Here is an 11,725-nt window from a genome sequence, read left to right as displayed (position 1 = left end):
GGGAAGGAAGAGAAAGCATAGAGGTATCTCAGTACTCTACGTAGCCACTGGATCTCAGAATAACTGCTAGTAACCCACGGGGTTAAAACAGGAAACGCAGCTTGGTGCTTATGTGTGTACGTCTTGGAGTCAGACTGGGCTCGGATCCCGACTGATCACACGATGCGGATCCTCATCCTTATCTCCGCAGGTTGTTGTGAAGGTCAGGTAGGCTCAGGGCCGTGGCCCGCACGAAGCAGGTGCTCGCAGAGTCTGACCGTGACCTCTACTGCCTCAGCGGTCTTCAGGTGCGGACTCTTGTCAGGGCGCCTCTGTCCATCCCTGCGAGAGGGTTCCGTGCTCCCGCCTCTCCAGGGCGGATGGCCACCTGCATGCGGGCTCCCCGTGGGACCCCGCCCCTTCCCTTCGGACCCCCAGGATCAGCCCCGCTGCTTTCTGGCTGGGACGGCCCCGCCCGCGTCAGAACACCCAGGATACTTGTCGAAATGCGCGTTTCTGCTCACAGCTGTGTATCTCTTGACCCGGCCTCTCAGGTCGTTATCACAGGTGCTAACATTTGGCCACCACCCAGAAGCCCTTGAAAACCACTAGCTTTGACTCGGCACTTCCTGAGCTCACCAAGTATTTGTTGGGCTCCGACTGTGCGCACGGGACTGGGCGAGGAACCAGAGAATGGAAGCAGGGCAGAGGTCCGCTCCCCAGGGTGGCTGTCGCCGAGGTGTCTCCTCACTCTGCGCCCCTGGCTCCCTCCGAGGTCCCGGGGGCACCTCCTTCCTCCTCCCCTTCCTCTGCTTGCTGTCGGAAGCCCCAGCCCCCGCGTCCCGGAGGCCCGCCAACGGCTCCACCGTTTGCCCCAAATGCCCTCCACTTCTCTGCCTCCAGAAGTCACTGTCGCAGCAGCACTTAATGAAAGACTGCAGCCTCTTTCAGTCTACGTGAGCACCCTTGCTTAAAGCTGGTGTTTCCTCTTTGAGATAGCGTGTTATTTCAAGAGAAGAACCTTCCCCCCCCAAGGGGGAAATCCCAGTGGCCTTTGAATACGAATTTGCTCCGTGTTTTTACTTGTCACGACTGAAAATGTTCAGTCCAGTTGGGGGAAAAAGCCCTGCTCAGCTAAAACCATCTTAGGGGAAAAATGGGCTTCTGACTCCCTGTGAAATTGCACCGGGTTCTGGTCTTTAAAATCAAGGGTAATGTGATCACAGTGAAAGCCAGCCTGTCTCAGCACCCCGGGATCTCGACCCTCATCCCCCTTCAACTTTTCCTAATTGTCCACCCGTCCCAGTAACGTAACAAAGGTGGAAGCAGAGTAAGAATTGTTTGGGAGAAAAACTCCCAAATGGCAGATGCGTGTTCGGCCTCTCGATCCTCAGCCCCACCTCGACCTCCACATAACAGTCGCCCTTCTTCACCAGGAGCGTCTACTGAAAGGAAGGCCCGCTCCTTGTGTCTTCACAGGGTATCCAAGTACACACCATCCATGGCGGCCGCTGACGTGGACAAGGCAGTGGAGATGGCCTTGCAGGCCTGGGGCAGCGCTGTCCCCCTCACCTTCGTCAGGGTCACTTCGGGAGAAGCGGACATCATGATATCTTTCGAAAGCGGAGGTACCGTGGGGGTCCCTGGGCTCTGCCTGCGAAGCCAGCTGTTTCCTCCTACGACCCTCAGTGCAAGGGTGGGCACCGTCCTCTCTTGCACAGGGTGAGACGGGCGGAGGCCGAGGTCATGGCAGAGTGATGACGGCCATCAGGCAGAGACTAGAACCAGGGGGTCCCGGCGAGGGCCCGTCATCCTGGCCCGGACCGTTCGGCAGACTCGGCCCAACCGGCTTCCGCTGTGCTGTGGCCGCATCAGAGACAAAGTCTGTCCCATCTGGCTTCCCTGTTGGCCTGGGGGGGGGGGGCACCTGACCTCACCCCACCCCCTGACGGTGTCTGCTACACAGCAGGAACTTGCACCTTGAATCCTCACTGAAGGGCACGCACGCCCCGTGACCCTGACCGCGTCTTCCCTGCAGCAGTGGCCGGGCGTGGTGGGGGAGGGGGTTTGCTGCTGTCCCGTCCACACGTTGTGGGGTCCCCAGGCCTCCACCCTGCTCACCCCAGTAAGGAGTGGACGCACAACCTTGCACGGGGAGCCCTGTCCAGAGCCGCGTGTCTAGTGGGCAGATTAAGGGAAGGCCGCGAAATTCCTTCCCTTTGTTGGCTTCCGAGCAGCAGAGGGGACCAAGTGTCCTGCCCTTTCTAAGGGCCCCTGAGACTTCAAGTCTCCATCTGAAGTTTAACCTGCTGTCCTGGGGTGGGCGCGCCCAGAAGCCAGGAGAGAGGAGGTCAGCAGGCCCCGGTGTGAGCCCTCCGAGGTGGCCCTGGGTGTGGCCGGGTGCGTGGTGGCTCCCATTCCTCCTGGACAGCAGGGCCACCGTGGCCACGTGGCTCAGGCCGGCTCTGGAGACCGCTTCTCTCTTGATCGTGCAAGCCTGCGCTCTTTCCCGTGAAACACGGGCTGGGTGGGGGCCGTGCTGCCATGTAACAGGGACCTCGGGGCTCACAGTCTGAGGTCCCCGCCCTGTGCTGAACCCCTCGAACGGCACACCAGAGCTTTGTTCTGTTGGATTTTAACAAAACAGAGTATTCCCGCTAAAATCCTCAAAACCCATGAACGTAGCTTTACAACATTGCCTCGTTTTGTTCTCCCTCCTTTTTAAATTAAAAACCGTCAATGAGGGGCGCCTGGGCACCTCAGTTGGTCGCGTATCTGACTTCGTCTCAAGTCATGATGTCACGGCTTGTGAGTTTGAGCCCCACATCAGGCTCTGTGCTGACAGTTCAGAGCATGGAGCCTGCTTTGGATTCTCTGTCTCCCTCTCTCTCTGCCCCTCCCCTGCTCATGCTCTGTCTCTCTCTAAATAAATAAATAAACTTTAAAAATCTGTAAAAACAGTATTGTCCGTTCCCTGTAACGTGAAATATGCTTCGAAAATCGTCCGCAGGACTAACTTCTGTTGACCTCTCTCCCCAACTGTCTAGACCACGGGGACTCCTATCCGTTTGATGGGCCTCGAGGGACCCTAGCCCATGCATTTGCACCTGGAGAAGGTCTGGGAGGGGACACGCATTTCGACAATGCCGAGAAGTGGACTATGGGAATGAATGGTATATATGCACAATTGACCATAACCTGGAAACTATTGTACCTTCTTCTGGGCCTCCACCATGAAACCTTGAGGTCAACGTCCCAAGCCACCCTTAAAGTAGGGGGGCTGGCTAGGAAAAACAAGTAAGCCAAAAATCCACAAGGGAACACCATAAGGGGAACGCCCCACCCCCAAGTGTGCCGTAGACTCTCCCGAGCCCCGCTCAAAGCGAGGGGTGTCGAGGAACCTCAACCCTCCCTCCACAGCACTCTTTGCACCGCACTTACGGTCTCTCACTGGTGCTGGCAAGCAGGCTGTGCTCAGAAAGGACCTGAGGGTCGTACTCTCCTAACAAGTGTGCTGGGGATGGGTGGAAAGGTTCCAGAATGTGATGCCTGTCATTGGAAGTCTTCCTCGGGAAGTGTGTGTGGATGACAAGGGGTGGAGGCTGTCACAGCAGCGAACTTACCCCGAAGTCGTGGCCAAATCTAGATCTCCTTGCCGCCATGAGCTCTAACTGGGCCCTTCTCCACCCATCGACTGAGTGTCGCTGACAAGGAGCCAAATGGACCGAATCACATTTCCATCCTTTCCCAGTCCGAAGCCCCGTCCAGCCGAGGGGGAAACATCGGTAACGTCAGCAAAGCTCAGCACCAGAATAACCTGGTTATGAAAGGCAAATGAGTTTCCTACTAGGATTGGGGTATAAATTCTCCTGTAAAGACAGAAGGCCCTAACAATAAATCCCCACATTGACGCTGTATTTTTCTGTCTCGCACCGTGTAGGTTTCAACTTATTCACCGTAGCTGCTCACGAATTTGGCCACGCACTGGGCCTGGCGCATTCCACAGACCCATCGGCACTGATGTACCCGACCTATAAGTACCAGCATCCCTACGGATTCCACCTGCCCAAGGACGATGTGAAAGGGATCCAGGCCCTGTATGGTACAGTCACCACACCTTGGAAGTCTTAGACCTTGACACTTTTGCTTTCATGTTTTTATCCCAGAAAACTCTGGGCCACTGACTGTCCCCTAAACCCGGAGGGTGGTTACTCCGCCGTAAATTGCCAAAGCCTGTCTGCATCCTCCCAGCCTAGAAAAGGGCCCAGAGAGCCCAGATCCCTCTTGCTAGGAGTTGGCGAAGCCACCTGGCAGTTCAGACAGGAGCACACTCTTTCGCAGTCAGATGGCATCTGACTCTTGGGAGACCGATCTTCTCCAAAGAAGTGCTCAGTCAGCTCTGCCCACTGCTCCTCCTGGGAGAGATAGGAACTAATAGCGTGAACGTCTCCACTGTACAAACTTGGCTGCAGAGCACCGAGTGCAGGGCTCCAATGTGAAGCGACTCCCCTGGGCCACTGAGCCCAACGATTTGCCTGCCCTCTACAGATCCTTCCATACTGGAAGGTCACCACCATTCTACTGGCCGTGGTCCCTGGGCCAGGGGCTGAGGCATGTATTTGGACATGGCCAGTCTTGCACAGGTGAACAAAATATAAAAGCATCGTTTTATATCTCTTGGCGCATACACATCACCCAGCCCTGACTACCTGTCACCTCCCACCCCTCCCAGGGTGCTTGGCTCACAGTACCTGTTCACTAGCACATTTCTGACCTGACCACCTTCCAGTTTCCAATAGTTTCCCAAAGCCTCACCCAGCCCCGATCGTCACCCCATCACTGACCCTACACCCTAGATCTTACCCATCTCTTCCTCTCATGGGTCCTCTGTCTCTGACCCTCACCTCTGTTGACCATGGGGCTCGATCAGGAGCAGGCACCTGCCAGGGCCAGTGAGTGGCCCAGGCAGCCCCTGCTCATTTCCTGTAGACAGCAGACAGCCCTCAGGAGCACAGAGGGGGAGTGAAAACTCAGCAGCAGGCCTCCCAAGGAGCAGGATCCACCAGAAGGTGCCTTTAAGTGGTGCCCACCTCAGTGTAGTGTGTTGGCACTGGAATTCGGTCTTTCCTGGGTGCCTGACAAAGGCTTATGCACAGCAAGATGCCCAGAAGCAGATGTGCACGACCTGAAAACACACAAGAAAATGACCATGTCTCTTAGAACAAAGAATTTAATTACAAAGAAATAATCAGGGGCGCTTGGGGGGCTCAGTCAGTTAAGAATTCAACCCTTGATTTCGGCTCAGGTCATGATCTCGCGGTCCGTGAGTTCGAGTCCCGCGTCGGGCTCTGTGCTGACAGCTCAGAACCTGGAGCCTGTTTGAGATTCTGTGTCTCCCTCTCTGTGACCCTCCCCCGTTCATGCTCTGTCTCTCTCTGTCTCAAAAATAAATAAACGTTAAAAAAAATTAAAAAAAAGAAAAAAAGAAATTAAAAAAAAAAAGAAATAATCAGTGGCAACTTTTAAAAGACACCTCTAATCTGGGACTCCTGCAGCTGCGATCCCTCTAACACTCACTATGCGCCAACGTGTCAGGTGCTTTACAGATATTCCTTCTCACAAAACCCTCTGCTCCCTCCCGTTTCACTAACGAAAGAACAGAGGCGTGGAGGGGTTAAGTGATAGGCACGATTTTCACACAACTCAGCAACTAGCACAGCCGGGATTCAAACCCCGGTCTGCCCGCCGCAGGCAGCCACGTACCTCCTCACCTCGTCCTGTACCGACAAAGAGCGTCTCTGGAGTGCGGGTGCACAAACTCTAGATTCCTGGTACCGTGCTGACCAAGTCACTTTGAATCCTAGGACCCCGGAAAACATTCCCGGGAAAGCCCACCGTGCCGCATGCCCCACCTCAAAGTCCATCCACCCCCGACCTCTGTGACTCCAGCTCGTCCTTTGATGCCGTGACGATGCTTGGGAAGGAGCTCCTGTTCTTCAGGGACCGGTAAGCCCCAGACGTGCCACCAAGTCCTCCCAGGCCTCAGCTCCACGCGTCAGTCACTCTAGAAGTGCTCGTCGCCGCCACGAGGGAGGACCGTGCAGAGATGCCGTCCCGTGTGGCGGGAGGGTGGGAGGCGGGGGTCTCGGGGGAGACTGAGAGCTGCCAAAGCACCATTTGTGCAGCACCCACCATGCTCTTGGTGCTGGGCGCAGAGTTTTCCGTATACGTAAGGTACTTCTGACCCTCTTCGTGGCCAAGTAGAGATTAGAAGCCCCAATTTACAGATGAAGAAAGAAACTCAAAGAGAACGAGGCACTTTTCTGAGCTAACAGTGTCACTAAGTGTCTGAATTAGAGCACTAGCCCAGATTGCTCTGATGTCTCTTCTGTCTATCATGTATCCCTAGTGACAGCGCATAGGATATGCTCAAAAAATATTCGGTAATGGGGGTGGATAGACAGCCAGGTGGACAGACAAGTGGATGGACAGACAGGTGGGTGGGTGGGTGGATGGAAGGATGATCAGAGGGTTGGGTAGACGGGTGGGAAACCGCAAAGACGGCCCTCTTGTGAAAACCCTCTTTCTCGGTGCCCCTTGACTTTTCCACTGTCAGCTAGAGGTCAGACAGTGTAGAGAAGGCAGGGATATTGATGGATTTTAGCTATACCACAGCTGACGCTCCTGAAGAACACCCTGAGGTTTGAGTTTCTAGTACTGTTGCCTTAGGACCGTTTCGTTTGGACTTATTAGTAGAAGCGTTTGCAGTTCTGTGAGTTGTAAAGGATGGTGAGGCCGAGCTGGTATTTAAATGCGATGGCGTAGGAGTAATTTATGATATAATTTGTGATGCTGGAGAAGCTGGGATTGTTAGTGTGGACGCTGTAGGGATCGCTGCCTTTACAGCTGTGGGAGGTGATAGTGGGGGTTCTGGTTGGTCTTTATTTATTAGTGTTTTTATTGGCATGGACATCACTCAGGAAAATTAAATAGAGTAAATTTAAGATTTGTATAATAAGGAAAGAGGAAATAAAATTTGAAAACAATGATACTCAAAAATTCAAAGCCATTGGGTTTGAAACTCATGTGGAGGTTTTACTAGAAGACAGGAAATGGTTGGTGGTAATATTTTTTCTACTTAAAGTACATCTAATAATATCGTTGTGAGTTTTCTGTTGGTTGAAAGAGTGATGAATGGTGAGAGGCAGTGGTTATCCTCGGAAAAAAACGCAGGGAAGTTGGCAAACGTATGCAGGGTGAAGGAGAATTAAGTTTCCCATTTTGTGTTACAAGGTCATATTCAAGTGCCAGAATGAAAGCTGGGGCGGTTCTGCCAAGGACTGTCCATTCCAGTAGGCGTTGGTGGCGTTCACATAGGAGATGGCAATTCTGGTCACCGGTTCTGATGCGGGGGGTTTTCCCCACCACCCAGCAATTCTCTGACACCAGCTGTGTGTCCTACAATTCAACTCCATTCTGACACCATCTACCTGGAAATAACATCGGAGGAGTCCACAGGTTGAGGGCTCTGTCCACTTCAGATGCCACTTCTGCCCCACCGGCTGTGAATCACGGGTTCCTGTGACCCTCCTTGGGTGTGGCTGCCTTACTAGAGCAGCTTTACTAGACCAAGTTCATTATAAAAGGATAGAACTCAGGAACGGCCGGAGGGAGAGGGGCCCAGACCAGTGTATGGGGAAAGAGTGCAGACCTTCCCTGCCCTCCCTGGATCCACCACTCTCCCCACAGCTGCACATCTACATGTTCACCAGCCCAGAAAATCTCCAAAACCCCCTCCTTTGGGGGTTTTATGGAGGCTTTAATCACAGAGGCATGACTGATTAAATCGCGAGCCATTGGCCACGGATCCAAGGCCCATCCCTCCCCCCCACCCCAAGATGGGGGTGAGGTGGGTGTTGGGATTGAAAGCTCTAATCCTCTAATTGCCTGACCATTCCCTCAGGCAACTAGCCCCCATCCAGAGGTGAGGTCCAAAAGTCACCTCGTTAACATAACAAAAGACACCTTCATTGCTCTACTCACTGGAAATTCCAAAGTAGCTCCGTGCCAGGAACCACGAGGGAGACCAAATATATACTTGCTATTATAAATCACAATATCACGGATGTATTAGTGGTTTTGATCATTCTTCTGTGGCCGAGAAGTCTGTAAGGCAAGGCATACCTGTGGGGTTAGTCTTCAAATAATAAGGAGGTTGTAGAAAGGGGTCAAGCTTCAAGCCACCTACTTTTTGGACATCCTTGTTCGTTGTTTAACTGATCAATAATAGACCCACAGCATATAAATAACATGCAGTTGAAAAATGCATGTGTGCAGATGTGAAGGAACATCTGTGAAGACTGTGTCTGATGGTTAATATCAATAATGACCATGATCAAGCCTAACCGGCTTGAGGTAAGAAGGCGAAAACCTTTCTAATGTCATTTTGGGTGAAAGCCCAGATTGCCGTAAACAGCGTGGTGATAGCAGCTAGACAGAGTGCTCATGTTTGAATAGCTGTATCATTTTCTGCCGTTGGGTAGAAGCAAATTAATAAAAAGACACCCGTTCGAATGAAGTAAAGCTGAGACCGCGTCAGGTCTTTCGTGACTGAGGGAGGCCAGGGGTGGAGGCCAAATTGGACTCACCAGTTGCAGTCGAACAAAGTGCACTTAGTGGAATCCGATCATGACTAAGGTGAAATATACAAATTTGCTGGAAATTTCCTAATTTTACGTTAGGTGGTCCCTTTTGTCCTGGGGCTCTGGCCTCGCAGGGAGCTGGGGGACTTGTGCCCGTGACGCTGATTACTGTGGTCGCTTCTTTTCTTGGAGGGAAAGAGAGAGCTACCAACTCTCACCCCACTCTCCGCTTTACCGGGGACAGAATCCATTCACACTGGAACAGGCAGAGGTAGCTGAGGAATATGCATGTCTGAATACTTTTTTATTCCTTTTCTTCACTGAAAAAGTGTTCATGGGGCCATTATGGGGGCCCAGGCACCACTGTAGTGGCTGGAGGTATGAAGAAAGATAAGTACCCGCCCCCCTGCCTTTGCACACCTCGGCTCCATAAGGGAGAAAGACATTCACAAACACTGCCATCGTCCTCCGTGCCCACACAACCTTTCTGTGCACATTAGGAGAGACAGCAAGCTCTCTGGGGTCTAGTTTTATAAGGGTACCAGTCACGTCAGACTAGGGCTCCACCCTCAGGAGCTCGTCTAACCCGGTCACCCCCAAAGTGTCCCGTCTGGTGGTTATCACCGCACCATCACACTGGGGGTTATGCTTCAATATATCAATTTGGGCGTAGGGAGCGGGACACATTCAGCCCATAACAGAGTAATCACATTTTTAAACATGTTGTATTGATATGCCCCGATTTGAAAGACCCCCCCCCCCCCCGAAAACAAACCACCAGAGTCAAAGCCAAGCGGCAAGGGTCGTTTATTGCAGGTTCGAACCCGGTCCTCCGCACACTCGTTGCCGGTGACGCTAAGAGGCCCCGAGCAAGGATCTTACAGCTTCTTTTATAGACAGGCACAAACAAGTTAGGGATTTTTTTGAGGTTACAGAGCTGTTATTGGTTGACATTTAAATTTGAACACTCAGCAGAACTCGATTGGTTCCCGCCTTTATTTCAAACCACTCAGCAGAACTTGATTGGTTCCCGCCTTTATGTCAGACTACGACCGGGCCTGCCCTGGCTGGATTCGGGAACGGCGGGGGGAGGGGAAAGATCTTTTCTTTGCAGTTGTGAGTACACCTGGTAATTTTTCTCTTAGCCTCTCAGTATATCCTTCCAGATTTTTTTTCCAGATAGAGAGAGAGAGATACTAAATATGGGAGGGAATCAGGGATGTCCACAAAGATGGGATTTTATTAGATGAGCTAATCCATCAACCTTTTTTACTCAACAGTATCTCATCTTTCCATGCCACTGAGTTTTGTCATCTTTTTTATATATATGCAAACATTACTCCAGTGAAGAGATACATCATCATGTATTTAACCAATCCCATACTTAGAAACATCTCAATTCCTTCTCACTTTTAAAGATTAGCAACCGCTTGGGGCGCCTGGGTGGCGCAGTCGGTTAAGCGTCCGACTTCAGCCAGGTCACAATCTCGCGGTCCGTGAGTTCGAGCCCCGCGTCGGGCTCTGGGCTGATGGCTCAGAGCCTGGAGCCTGTTTCCGATTCTGTGTCTCCCTCTCTCTCTGCCCCTCGCCCGTTCATGCTCCGTCTCTCTCTGTCCCAAAAATAAATAAACGTTGAAAAAAAAAATTTTTTTTAAATAAATAAAAATTAGCAACCGCTTGAACTCAGTCCTCCACAGTGGGTGGGCGTCAGGGGCAGATTGGAGCAGAGCTCAGGTTTTAGCGGCGGGCGGACTTGGTGTAGATTCTGGTAGTGTCTCTTACTGATCAGGTAACCTTGATCAGAGAGCGCACCAACACCGCGGGTAGTCCGTAATGACAGATGATATATTTCGGAAGGGGAATCTGAAAATCTGTGTCGTGGATTAAGGCTTAGGAGCAACTTGAAGGCTTTTTATTATTATTAGCTTTTAATGATTTGTATCGATACTTATTGATTATAGACTTTTTATTATTACCAAAAAGTAAAGCAAAACAGAATTGGTGGGCTTTGAGCCAGGAGGGCCAGGCGTGTGGCGGGAGGGGCCTGGGTGTGGGGAGGGGCGGGGCTGTGCTGGTGGGGTCAGACAAGGGCAGGTGGCCCTGCCCTGGGCCCCCCGAGGAAGAGATGAGATGCTGGTTGTACGAGTCGCACAGAGACGCTGAAGTCAAAGACATTACGCCCTTAGGTACAATTGTGTTTTCTTTAAAAAAAGCAAAAATGTGTTTCAAAACCCTCAATTAATCAAACCGTGAGTGTTTAGCAATTGCTAACAACTATTTGATAGAGTGTCGCCATAAATCCTGGGAGTGGTAACAGAATGCGAAGGGAGGCCTGGGTGCAGGAGACACTGAGAAATGGGGGGGTCAGGGGACAGGAATGCTCAGTCACCACCCCCCTCGTGTCCTCCCATTCGGCTGGGTTGTGGGGGCGGGGCCGGCAAGCCCAAAGGTTGAGGAAGTACCCGAGGCAGGGAGTAGGAGTGGTCCCTTTCCAAGCTGGCCGGGGGCCCTGAACCTCTCCTGCTCCTCTTTGGGACGGGTCGCTCGGACATCACAGGACACCACAGGGACCCCCGTGAGTGCGGCACTTACAGTGATGAGCACTCTGTTATCGGGTCCTTACGATGGCCAGTGAGGTATGAATGATGGTTCCCTTTTCACAAGACTCTGAAAGGAGCCCCAAGAGCACAGAGCCGGGGACCGGCCACCCTGTGACCAGCCAGAGCCCTCACCCCCACCGCTGACTCCCTGCCTCCCTAGGTGCCATCTGGAGCTCGGATCCCACGGCTGCAGCTCTGATCCCCTCCTGGTTGTCACCTAAAGGCCCTAAGTGCTTGCTAAGCTTGGACAAAGAACAGAGAATTCTTTCAAGGCACAGCAGGCCATTGTTCTCCCCCAGCCCAGGGTTCCCCAATAATCCATGGAGGAGACAATGCAAACCGTGGACGTCATAACCACACGGTGTGCAATGCAGAGCTTTTCACGGTCCCCGTGAGACGGTCGCACACTCTCGCGGTGTCTACAGGTCCATTGGAACATTCCAGCGTTCTGTTGCACACTCTCGCGGTGTCTACAGGTCCATTGGAACATTCCAGCGTTCTGTT

The 11,725-nt window shown here is 52.4% G+C and overlaps 1 protein-coding gene across 1 annotated transcript in view; it reads left to right on the top strand.

Moving 5' to 3' along the window:
- The window catches only part of MMP20 (matrix metallopeptidase 20), a 50,926-nt gene that overhangs the window by 10,610 nt on the left and 28,591 nt on the right, over positions 1–11,725 (top strand). The window contains exons 3-6 of the mRNA XM_040460787.1: positions 1,459–1,607; positions 3,027–3,152; positions 3,920–4,081; positions 5,844–5,985. Of these exons, the coding sequence (XP_040316721.1) occupies positions 1,459–1,607; positions 3,027–3,152; positions 3,920–4,081; positions 5,844–5,985 (579 nt within the window). The remainder of the gene's footprint in view (positions 1–1,458; positions 1,608–3,026; positions 3,153–3,919; positions 4,082–5,843; positions 5,986–11,725) is intronic.

Source organism: Herpailurus yagouaroundi, unplaced genomic scaffold, assembly GCF_014898765.1.
Source record: "Herpailurus yagouaroundi ecotype Mexico unplaced genomic scaffold, PumYag 251, whole genome shotgun sequence".
Classification (NCBI taxonomy): domain Eukaryota; kingdom Metazoa; phylum Chordata; class Mammalia; order Carnivora; family Felidae; genus Herpailurus; species Herpailurus yagouaroundi.
The sequence above is the reverse complement of the archived record's forward strand: the minus strand, read 5'-3'. Positions and strand labels throughout refer to the sequence as shown.